This window comes from Argentina silus, assembly GCF_951799395.1.
Source record: "Argentina silus genome assembly, chromosome: 10".
NCBI lineage: Eukaryota > Metazoa > Chordata > Actinopteri > Argentiniformes > Argentinidae > Argentina > Argentina silus.
This window is the reverse complement of record NC_139664.1, coordinates 3524520-3537546: the sequence shown is the minus strand read 5'-3', so window position 1 is coordinate 3537546 and position 13027 is coordinate 3524520. Positions and strand designations below refer to the sequence as shown.

Sequence of the window (13027 nt, the reverse complement as noted above, 5' to 3'; positions counted from 1 at the left end):
AACCTTACAACGCACACACACACACACACACACACACACACACACACACACACACACACACACACACACACACACACACACACACACACACACACACACCAACACAGACACAGACTGCATACTAACACATTCAACAGCACTGTTCAAGAGCAAAATAAGAACCCTTATAATTGTATTGAGCATAAGCCCACGGAAGCAAGTGCGGGCACAGCTCTTGGTCCCTGGTGACTTGTTTTTAATTGAGTGATTTGATTACTTTGACTGTGGTTGTTTTGATGCCGGGCACTCTGGAGTAGGCTGGGCGTAGGTGGACGTTAATTGCAGGAAGAAGCAGAGGTCACCGTTGTTGCTCTCCTCTGATCACAAACATTAATTAATCACCAGAGACAAGGTGAGGTGCTCGATAAATAGCTAACCGCTTAATTATTCACTCAAATGGAAATGCCCACGACTGGATGTGACATGAAAGGAACAGCAACATGGGGTCTTACAGAGTTAATGGCGTCTGTTGTCATGTTGTGTCTTGTGGAATGTTGGAACGATGGAGGAGAGAGTTGGTGACATTCCCCGACCTCCCCCTCCCCGCCGGACCTCCCCTCTCCCGCAAATATGATTTAATCTACAGTGACGAAATAATGTTTATCAGTGAAATCCTGACTCAAGATCTCCATGCGTAACTCAAATTGTTGCGCAAATTGACACCAATGCAAGATTTACGCGGATGTTGGGTGGGTTGGGTGGGTTGGGTCTCAAGTTAGGATTCCACCCTATGTTTATGTGGAATGAGTGATAGTTGTCAGCAATAAATGCTCAATAACATTGAGAATTCCACATTTTCATGTCTATTGCCATGTCTGTTGTCTTGTGTCCCCAACAATCGTCACTGTCCAACCGTCTCACTTCTATGTCACTTATTGTCTTGTCCTACCTCATTGCACGACTGCGTATTTGTATTATTTGTATTATTTGTATTGTATGCTGCATTGTCAAGGAACAGAGCCCAAGAATTTTACTCCCTGCACTTGTGTATGAGACGTAACAAATAAACTTGAACTTGAATTTTCAAGGAAGTTATATACTGACATATTGACACTTTACGTGTATATTGATATAACGTGATGTAAAGATGGAATTGAAATGGCAAGCATTTGTTTTCATAGCCAACTACACAAAACCTACAGGGAACCTTGGCGGGAAGTGTGTCATCTTTTAGGACTAAACCAACCCATCATAGACATAGTATGCACTGTATGGTGATGGTGTAGTTTCTCCTGGAACCATCCTGCTCTGACACCTCCACTGGGAAAATAAGAGTCATACATAAGGGCTGGCAAAAAAAGCACAACATAATTCACTATTGATCGTCTCTCCTGGCTGGCGATCTTCACTTTGTGTCAGAATAAGAAACTGTGAGGCATTGACATCCTCAGGGGATGCTGCCAAGGCTAAATTTCATTTTGGTAAATGAGTAGCAGTTCGCCGTATGTTCTCTATAATGACGTGCGTTGCCTCCTGTATCAGATGATATTGATCCCAGGCTGACTTTGATCTCAATATTCAAGACATTTCTTTGGGTGCATTTTTTGTGTCTTGCAATATGTTACTTCCCTCCCTGTGCTTCGTAGTCCTGATAGTGGTGTACTTCATATCCACATTCATCAGCAATCAATTGTCTAGTACATGTTTACATGATTACATTGTTACAGTACATCAGACCACCCTGATCATCAGTAGACTGTTTGCAATAAAAACCAGCACACAAAGTGGTCCTTTAAGACCAGGCTCCTGGAACACTGCTCTGAAACAACCCACCCATCTCCCCCTGCAGATATCAGCCCTGTCGCAGCATCACTTCCCCTGTCCCCTGTGCTCACACTGGCGCCCCAGCTGGCACCACTACTGGTACCAACATTGGCACCTCCGACACCCCTGGCACCCCAGCCATCTATGCTTGCAACGAGTCCCAACCCAGTAGGGACAGAGACTACCTCAGCCACGGCAGGAGACACAGGGAGGGCCTCGCCTAAGCCCAGCTCATCCTCGGATCCAGACGCAGAACCCGAGGCAGAAGCCGAGACAGACCCAGAGACGGAGGAGGAGAAAGCCAAGCGTCTGCTTTACTGCTCACTCTGCAAGGTGGCTGTCAACTCGGCATCCCAGCTGGAGGCTCATAACAGCGGTGAGGGACTCGCCTAAAATCCCCTCCTCTCATGTCCATCCCCTTGGGGATTTAGCTCAATCGCTAGCCCTTTTAGCAGCTTTTAAAGGGAGTTTACTGTTCTTGTCAGTGCATAACGCTGCCAGTGTTGAGTCATGTACATTGATTTTGAGTGTCTATGCATTGGCAGATGAATGTCAGTGCTTCTCTGGGTTGTTTACATGCTGGAGGCTAAGCACTGTGGATGTCAAAACATTGATTTAATCGAACTTTGATTTAATGCTTACTGTACATGTCTCCTCGATGTAACCATAACTTCAGAAATTGATGCCCCATGATATTGCACAACTGCATCGCGTTACAGTGGTTAATTGCGCATTACTTCAACAATAGTCTCTCTCTCAGCGATAATAACCCACTCTTAATCTAACCCTCAGGTACAAAGCACAAGACCATGCTGGAGGCCAGAACTGGTGTTGGCTCGATCAAGTCTTTCCCCCGACCTGGGGTCAAGAGCAAGCTAGCCCCGCCACCCACCAAGGCAGCCACAGGGCTGCAGAACAAAACCTTTCACTGTGAGACCTGTGATGTGCACGTCAACTCAGAGACACAGCTAAAACAGGTGAGCGAGGCAGAGTAGAGCAGACAACAGCAAACATGATCAATACAGATGGTTAGAATTTCATGAATGAAAATTAGGTTAGAAGGATGTTTGTTTCAATGTTGCATTCCTGTATCTGTCTCTCTTGAGTTAGTGGAAACAGTTTCTAACATGACTTCAAAAACAATTACTGTGGTTGTGATATTTAGTCACTTCTGAACGGGCTTTCCTGTGCTTTAATAACAGACTCTTGCTATTGCTATTGCTGATCATTCTCTCGGTAGTGGAGAATTTCACTGATTTTAATCAGAAGCGGTTCTATCAATTTTTAAGCAACCTAACCTTATCTTCCCTCTCTTGAATGATGACAGGTCAAGTTATGCTTTCACACAATGATTTTTGAGAAAGTAGTCTTCATGCAGTTATAGTCCTAAATTAATAGAAATAACCTTGTTGAAAAAATTCAATTCTGGGCTTTCATTCAAACTGGATGAATGGAAAATATATTACGATTGAACTGGGGAAAGGACTTTAGTCCTAAAAGGTTTCTGCGCTTTAAGACTGAAATCTGGTATTTGGTACAATTGATCTCCATCACCATTTTGATAAATGTCCTTACTTGCAGTGTTGGTTTATTTAGTATCTGCTGTATTGTGTATTGTGACAGAATCCTGAATCAATTCTACAACTTAGGTATTTATACATAATAAGACTGTAGTTGTAAATACAATAGCACAAAATATGTGGCCTCTCTCTCTTAGTGAGACCTTGGTGAAATACATATTTGAAATGGTTTTGAATATTTAAAAAACTTGAGAAGTGCTTAATGTAGCTAGCCTTGCATGTACTGTTCGCACTGTTTCTGAGACTTGCATTGCTTCCATTGTTTCTGTCAAACATGTGAAACCATTTCAAATACGTATTTCGCCCAGGTCTGCTCTCATTATATACAGCACCTTCACAGTCCTATCAATCAATATTTTCCAGCACATCAGCAGCAGACGCCACAAAGACAGAGCGGCAGGTAAACCGGCGAAACCCAAATACAGTCCGTACAGCAAACCCCAGAGAGGCCAGACCAGTCAACCAGTAAGTCCCTCCCTCTTTCATTTGTTTTCTTTCTTTCTTTTTTTTTTCTTTTTGAAAGCTACACAATCAGATGTTACCACAACAAAGACCCGGGAACAGACTAAACAATGAGCCTCTCCTCCCCACCCATTTATACCAGCACAGTGGGAAGGACACACGAGTAGGGATACGTCTCTTTTTGTTGCAATCCGAAACTGTGTTCTTCATTATTCTGCAATTCCACACACTCGGTCGAATCGTTACAGTTTGTGGATTTACAGGCCTAATAAAAACCCCTGCATGCTAAAGGTGGAATGCATTGAAGAGCAATGTGGGCCGAATAAGGGGAAAAATAGAGAGGGGGAAAAAGCTGAGTTTCCATCATGACTCTCGTAAAATGACATACATCAGACCTATACAGAAATCAAGTGCAGGGGTTGACAGAATGGAGGAAATTACTTTTCTAAAGCCCATCATCGACTGGGTAACCCAGAAGAGTCTCTTTGATGTGTAGAGAGCAAAGCATGCTTCCAGAAGCAGCTTAATGCACGAGTCAGTGATTGATAACCCGTGAAAATTCCAAACATATTAATGTTCCGTGCCTCCTTTTCCTTATCACTTGTCACCCTTGGTTTGAAATGGCTCTAGTTACCGTTGTAAACCTACACTTTCAGAGACTAATGGACGGTTTCTGCTCCCTGTCTCACTTTCTCTGACATCCAGGTGAAGTTGACTGTGGGCAAGGAGCTGTGCCAGCCTCTGACCCAGATAATACCCGCTCACTTGGCAGCAGTGGCAGCAGCAGCAGCAGCCATGGGCTCGTCCTTCCCCCTCCGTTCCACCCACACACCCTCCCATGGCCACACCCTCTTTCAGACACAAGCCCTTCCCACCGCACTGCTGCGTCCCGCCCCAGGACCTGTGAGGACCTCCCACCCACAAGTACTGTTTGCCCCGTACTGACCCACCCTGGGCTGTGTGGACCTCTGCTTATGGACTCCCCAAGGAACTCATTATGGATCAGGGCCAGAAGAGCCCCATTTCCTCTACTGATTCCCCTATGCATTTGGGCCACAGGCTGCCTTCACTAAAACACGTGGACACCAGGCAAGCATTATAACAGGAAAGTTGCCCACTCACACCTCTACTATTTGGATTACCCGTACCAATCTAGAGTATAAGCTCACCATCTCCTGTACAACTGGACAACAGGCAGCCTCATCATTACAGTTGGATCCTGGACGGATCTACTTGCCCACCTACACTGATAAATTTCAACCAACTCCTCTGGTACTTGAAGCACCACCCACGCTTTGCAGTGTATGTGGGCTATCAATATTTAGCCCATACGTTCCTGTGCCATTCACTTGCCCACAAATCCTACCCAAGCCCAGGACCTGGACTTATATTGTACCGCAATAATGTATAAGACAAACCAGTGAACTATGCAGTGTCATTTCTGTGTAATGCAAAAACACAGTTTGAACTATAAACGTGCTAGGGATAAAATATTTGTAAAAATATGGTGTCACCATTGCTTTAGTGGAGGTAACGATCACTCACGTTTGTAAAAAAGACTGGTAATGATGAGAGAGAGACCAAATTCCTCCTCCTTTGCTGAATGCACTTTAAGCCCCTCCACCTCTGTTGATATCTACAGTGCATTAGATGGCTAGAATGTGTCGTACTCGCTCTTGCATAATGTAAATGCGTTTTACTGTGTTAGTGTTTCTCTATCCACATGTGAGTATGAAAGTATGTGTGCGTGTGTGTATGTTTCAGTGTGATTGTACTGTTTGTGTGTTTGTGTGTGTCTGTGAGCTTGCCCTCCACCTAAAGCCATCCCGGCTGATAACCAATATACATTCTGAATGACTATGACAAATACCAGAGGGACCACTAAGGCTTGTGTATAATATCTGTTAATGTGTACAAGATGAACAATTTCAAATAAAAGAGTCTTACTTTGTTAACTTTGATGCTCAAATTAACAAATGGGAGTGTATTTATGCTCACACATACACATACACACACACCCCAATGTAAGAAGAAGAAGAGTACTTCATTGTCCATTACACAGGGGAACTGAAAAGTATCTTTTTACATACCCTCACCCTGAGCCACACACACACACACACACACACACACACACACACACACACACACACACACACATATGCACATCCACAGCGATACAACTCTAAATTACTTTAATTTCCATCTCAGGAAGTAAAATCATTGAAGAAGGCAAATTTTGGAGCTCTCAATTTGACATTCGGGAGAAAACCCAATTTACCAGAACACTATAAGTCATCATATACATATTGAGCCCAGTTGTTCAGTCTGTGAACCTTTCCATGAACCATTAAGCTGATGCGTCAATCCCCAGTTTGTAGTATATCTGCCTGAAACCTCCTGACAAAATTCCTGACAGACACCAACTTTAATTTATTTCCAAACCCTAATCCGACTCCAAAACCAATACAGCAGGCTGCCTGTTGACCAGAGAGAAGTTCATGGAGTGGGATCGCTGGCACCATCTTCCCATTTGCTCTCCCTGGAACAATAATCCTGAACATCTGTAAGTGGGATGCGGGTTTCTCTATCTGCAGAGAGCTATCAGCAGACTGACACTGACCGACTCCCTCCCAGACAGCAGAGAAAACAGCAAACATGCAGAGCTGCAGGATGTCAGAGCTCATGCAAGCAATGCAATATAGGCAGCCCGGGCAGCAGAGCTTCTCAGCTGTTGGCTAGGTAATTAAGTAACTATGGAGCTGACCATGGCTGAAATACATGGTGGTGTAGATATGGCACAGGTGATATGGATCATGAACCATACTGTGATGAAGGGATATCAGAGTTCCTTGGGGCGATGGCACCATACCATGACATTGATTTGTGATATATTGTCGCCCAAGATTTAACCCCTTTTTTTTTTCACTGTTCCTAAGAAAACCACATAGATTGGGGAGATCGATTGGGTAAAAGTCTCACTGCCAACAAAGCTTTTAGGTTGTGGGCTGTTTATGTCAATTCCTTCCAGAAAAGAAGCTATATATTTTATGATTCAAACACACTAAAGAAGGTATTGCAATAAATAGATATCCAGTTAGATCAGAATGCTTAATAATTTAGTACATGGTATATAAATAGCTGCAAAGCACTTTTCTGTCATCGTAAAAGGACAGAAGTTCATTGCTTTTTCGTTAGTTATATTAAGTTGTTTTCTCTTTCTGTCTTTTCAGCTGTATAAAAGGGTCCAGTGCTTGCAGGCTAATGTAAACAAGCAGGGGTATGTAGTAACAGAGACGGAACATGAACTGAAGTAAAGAATTGCCCTTGGGACACAAGGGCAGATTCAGACAGCTTGCTTGTCCATATACTATACATGCTTTGATTCCAGTTCATGATAAGTGCCCCAATTAACATTCCAGTCCATTAGGATTTTGACATCTTTATTCCATCAGGCTTTTACAGTTTACAATAAGCTTTCCTCTTGGCAACAGTGTTTTGAAACCTGGTTCTGTTGCTGTTTCAGATTGAACACCTGCATCACATGCTAGTTGGTTTTACAGTCTGTTCATGTTTCTGCAGAGTGGTTTCACGGTTCAAGTTAGGAGAGGAATTTGATTAGAGGTCCCAGAGACTATTGTTAGGAGTCCAAATAGAAGTGCTCAAAACAACAGTTGCAATCCATCAAAGTGACAAATGTGAAATCAGAAATGGGTCAGGAGACTGAAGCTGGAGTTTCAAGATTTGGCTTCATAACACTGCTGCACACACTGTGACATATTCACTCATAACAAATTAGATGTACCTTTGAGCTCCAGCATGTTTAGGAATGCATAACACCAGAACATTGTAAACATCCTAAAACAAAACCTGTCAGAAGAGTTTTGTGTTGGAATTGGACTTTGCTGGAATATAACTGAGCTCCAAACGTAGGTTGGGGAAGCATTTACAGACATGAACAAAGCAGCCAACTAGCCCACCCACATATCCTCATCTCCACAGCGTGTAGCTCATGGTCCTCTGTGGCTCAGTTGGTAGAGCATGGTGCTAAGGTTGTGGGTTTTATTCCCACTGGGACCATATATACTGAAAAATGTATGCCCTCACTGCAATGTAAGTCTCTTTGGATAATAGTGTCAGCTAAATGGCATATATTATAAGATGATCCTAACATTCTGTTCCAACCTCATTCCCTGTCCTACTCCAGTATCATTGGGGTCACTGTGTGTGAAGTAGATGTCCGAAGTATTGGACAATTGAACAAAAAAACCCACCGGATTTCTAATAGATTCATCATTATAGAATGTCTAGTCCTCACACTGCCATGTACATGTATAATTCAAATAATTGGGACTGCTTATCAGCATCCATTACTAACTGACCTGACCTGGCCTTGCCTTGCTCTTCTTGGCCACATCAAGTACTGAGCCATTAATTATTGGCTCAAACAGATGTCACTCAAATGAGATGGGGGGGACTTTGACCCTAATGAATAACCCGCCAGCATAAACACATCGAGAGCATGTCCGACCCCCGGCCCATGATTTCAAGTGTGACCGGATCTGAGAGGTGCCATAAATTACAAGGACAGGGAACTAGTAAAAGGGAGGGTTCCATGTCAGTGACTGGCCCATATCATGTTATAAATGCTTATATTGCTCTATTTCACCTCTAGGACCCAACTAAGCGTTCCTATAGAGAAGTTAATACGTCTAACCAGGGCCATATGGGGGAAGTATCAAGAGTATAAAAGGGCACTGGAGGTGCAGTTAATAGGATCTATGCAATGATTGAGAGAGAAAGATTATACAGGAAAACTGGTTTATGGAAGTGAAGGTACCCCAGGGCTGAGTTTCAGGGTGTGTGTGTGTGTGTGTGTGTGTGTGTGTGTGTGTGTGTGTGTGTGTGTGTGTGTGCTCTCAATGTCAAGTGCTTGTTAAGGTTAAGTACTGAGGAAATACTGAGTCAATTCAAAAGTATTTTAAAGACCAGTGATAAGATGTCTCAAGGCAGGTGATGTCTGGGCATGTATATAATAGAATAGAATAGAATAGAATAGAATATATTATATTATAACATAATACCATACAATAGAATACAATAGAATACAATAAAATTGAATAGAACCACTTTTTTCTCCCCCGGGGGAATTTCAAGTGACTGTAATAAATACACATCAGCACAATACATGCAGTACATTATACAAACACATATACAGTTACATGAAAAATACAATGTACAATGTTCAATCAGTGCCCATTTAAAATGTTAAATGTACGTAATACATGTAAATATTTTTAGACTGTTTACTTACTGACTTACAGTAGTTTGGGAGGTTAAGTTTGCAGAGCTGCCTCCTCATCAACCTGAACACTGCACCACCATAATACTATGAGAAATGTAACAGTAATGTATTCAGGGCCGTTAGAGTTATCATCGTAATGAGACTGTCACCGTGGTGACATCCCAGGGTTACCGGAGACAGCCAGGACAGGTGATGCATGCCGCCAGCAACGGAGATCACAGCAGGCAACAGCCGTGACTTTCAGGAAATGTCACCTTGTGTTTCACATATCAGATGCAGCCTGGTAGAACAGAAGTCAACACAATCTAAATATGCAATGGATACTGTGACCTTGTCTAGTGAGCATGTCGCAGCGGTAACAGGATGTACTACTGTGCTGTTAGTTGTACCGTGCACAATGTGGTAAACCATCTGATGGTCACACCTTTTTTTTATTGAGGAGCTCAGGTTTGTTGAGGCATGGCAGTGATAGTAATGTGAACTATTCTCAAATTACCTTTTCTCATTTACATGTACATGTTTTAGATAATGGAGTTGCACTGACTGGTCTACAAAGTCAAAACAAGAGAGTCAACAGATGAGTATGCCTCTATAGTATGAGATACTAGTGCTCTGCTGCCATCTGTTGGAGAAATGAGAGACATGTAGGTGTACACTACAGCAAGATAAAATACTATATGTGTATTTTTTCCAGATGTTGCCACAATGCTTTAGAAGAATGTGACTAAAAATACCACATATAACTATACAGAAATATAGTTTATTACTTTGGAGAACCTGAAACAAGACAAGATAAAGAAGCCAAGGTAAATTCATACTGCTTTCATGCTACTCTCTTTCCTTCCCCCGCGACAGTGATACACAGATAACGTTACTCTGCTACAGTATGTCCATAATGACTACAAGTCCAGCAAACATTTGTCCTCTCCTTGGATTCCCCTGAAACAGACTTTGGCAGACTGAAACACAAGCTGCACAGTTTTGTCATAGTGCCTTTTGTTGCCAAGGAAACCGTTTCCGTGGGAAGGCCAGTAAACAGCTGAAGTCAATCAGTACTTCCATAACTTGAGGCGAGCATAAATGGACTCATGGTACACTTACTTCACATTATATCTGGAATAATTTGCTAGCTCTGCATAACTTAATACATATGAGAGTAGGCATAATTCTCAGTGACTAATATATTCTTAACCAGTGAAGTGAACAGTGGAGATGTTTAACTGTTTTTGCTGTTGTATGTCCCAGTATTCCTATTTCAGAGAAGCTTCCTGAGGAATCATTTGGCTCCAGTCCTGACTCCGGAAGCCCGTGCCCCTCTAAACGAATCCCAACACTAAGCAATGAATCCTCAAACCCGGAGAAAGGTGAGCGGTGCCTCTGTGCTGGGGCGCAATATGTGGATCTCACCCATTATCGCCACCTGGCAGAATACATAGAAATGGTATTCATTCACTCATTATTTTTCTATGGCAGAATACATGGTCACCACCCACAAAGGGAGCAACCCTCTCATCCACGCTGTGGCCATGTGTGAGGAAAAGAACTCCACATGGAAAAAGGACATGGAAGATGTGACTGTCTTTCTGGAGGGGTATGGAGGGAAAGAAGGGACCAGCTTCTTTGGGGTCTTTGCCGGGTTCCATGGGCGAAATTCAGCTGTGATGTCGTCCAGGGAGCTGCCTGTTTTGGTCCTGGAACAACTCTCTAAACAGGACCCCTCGTTCTCCTTGGAGAAGGACCATGCAGACCTATTGTCCAGCTTCGATGCCTTGTTCCAGAGAGACTGCGGGCCTCACCCGAGCCAGGCCCAGAACACTCCGCTGGAAAATCTGACCAAAGTAGAGCAGGTGAACCAAGCCTTCACCACAGCCTTCTGTAAGATGGATCGGATCCTGGGTCTAGGCAGGAACGAGACCTCTAAGATCCGCTGGAGTGGCTGCACAGCGCTGGTTTGTCTGATCGACAGCAATGCCTCCGCAGAGGGGAAAGAGCAGGGCACAGGGCTGGAGGGTGGGGCTACTAATACACAGACCTTGACCTCACAGGAGTCACAGAGCGGGAGGATTCTCATTGCCAACTGTGGTAAATGTTCATGAATAATGACATGACTGTCAACTATGAGGCAGTATATTACAGGACTTTAGAGTCATAAACCATCACACTGTATGTATTTGAATATGTACCACCTGTATGATACATGGCATGTACATGATTCCATGAGTTACACCATCAATTTCACAGACTGTTTTTGTATGGTGTAATGCATCAATAACTCTCACTGACATCCATTCTCATACCCCAGGTAACGTGCACGCTGTCCTGTACAAACAAGGACGAGGCTTCCGCCTGACCAAAGATCACAGCACGTCCAACCCGAAGGAGCGCAAACGCATTATCCGAAACGGAGGGTCCATCAGCATCAACCAGCAGCATGGTCTGGTAGAGGGGTTGACCAGGGCCACCCGGGGGCTTGGCCACTATGGCGACCGCAAGCTGAAGAAGTCAGTCATCCCTGTGCCTTACTTTGTGTCCCTACCCATGGACCCCTCCTTCCAGTTACTGGTCCTGGCCTCCAGTGGCCTCTGGGACGTGTTGGATGCTCAAGCCGTGGCTGAGATAGCCCTGACCATCATTGAGATGAGCCAGAAGTCGTCCATGCACAAGACTCTGAACGTCATCCAACCTAGTGAGGAACAGTTGTCCGTCTTGGATGCTCAGATTTGTGCACAGTCCAGACAGGAGTCATCAATTTTTGACAAGCAAGACCTCTCTAGAGTCATGGATGAGGACAACCCACCATTAGGGTTGGGCATACCAGAGATTCTATGGGAAGAGGCCAGTGAGACACAAAGCAAAAAGGAATCAGAACGACAGGTATTCCCCTCGGGTTCCAAACAGGATATTCAGCTTAATGGGGAAGAAACAATCACTAACTGTCCAAGGAATCTCATGATAGACTACGAGCACCTCGCAGCTGACATTTGCAGAGAGATAATGGACGCAGCTGTGGTTTCTGGTTCAAAGGAAAACATTTCGGTCATGGTCATTCTGCTCCAGGGGCTGGATGTGCTCAGTGAAAATACTCCCTCCAAGGAGACCTAAAATTTTGGACCGAGTCATTTTTCAAATTGTGTGTCAAGCCATGTAAATGATCTTTATATTTGATGTTTATTTGAAAATCTGCAAGAATGTTTCTTGCATCTTATGTGATATGCATTAAATATTCAAGGCATAAAAGGCAATATACCTCATTTATTGGATTTATTAACTTGTACCTGGACACTCAAACTGATCAATCCTTTGCTAGTAATGTTTTACATAGTTAAAATCCAGTTTTCGGTCAGAGACTGCCACTGCCAGTTAGTTAATACCGCTACCTGTTGTTCATAGCAATAGTTTAGCAAGTCCAATAGGGTCCGTCACAGTTTTATAAAATGTAATGGGCAGTCAATAACTAAAATATAACCAACAATTGTGCAATGCAAGAGACTCCTCTCAAATATCAACAGACCATTTTTGAAAAAAGTAACAAGACACAAGGGAGATGCTTTGTTAATAACACTACATATTAAAACGACCACCATTGATTAGCATTTGACCAGTTTGTGACAAGGTCCACAACCCATTGCTGACCTAGACCTTCATTGGTGTACTGTACAATTGTTCAGAATCTCTAGATACTTTCCCGGCAAGCTTATGCCCTGCAAGCTGTATTGGAAGAAGACAACAACATCGCAACACCCTATATAACAGCATAGTAATATTCCACAGACTGTGATGAAAGGTAGGTAAGAGTGAGAACTGTTGGTGCATGGGTCTGAGGTCTAATCTAAAAACATCCCTCACCTGAATGACCACTAAATCTGACACAGGTCGATTG

At 43.4% G+C, this 13027-nt stretch overlaps 2 protein-coding genes across 2 annotated transcripts in view; both read left to right on the top strand.

Annotated features, from left to right (window-relative positions):
* Window positions 1–5794, top strand: part of znf385d (zinc finger protein 385D) — a 36384-nt gene extending 30590 nt beyond the window's left edge. Inside the window, exons 5-8 of the mRNA XM_083678380.1 lie at window positions 1829–2179; window positions 2596–2780; window positions 3747–3848; window positions 4551–5794. Of these exons, the coding sequence (XP_083534506.1) occupies window positions 1829–2179; window positions 2596–2780; window positions 3747–3848; window positions 4551–4790 (878 nt within the window). The 3' untranslated portion in view covers window positions 4791–5794. The remainder of the gene's footprint in view (window positions 1–1828; window positions 2180–2595; window positions 2781–3746; window positions 3849–4550) is intronic.
* Window positions 5795–9178: 3384 nt separating this feature from the next.
* LOC310810730 (protein phosphatase 2C-like domain-containing protein 1) lies at window positions 9179–13017 on the top strand. The gene is made up of 2 exons (XM_083678578.1): window positions 9179–11229; window positions 11369–13017. The coding sequence occupies exons 1-2, from the start codon at window positions 10614–10616 to the stop codon at window positions 12247–12249; spliced, it is 1497 nt and encodes a 498-aa protein (XP_083534704.1). The 5' UTR covers window positions 9179–10613; the 3' UTR covers window positions 12250–13017.
* The last annotated feature ends 10 nt before the right edge of the window (window positions 13018–13027 follow it).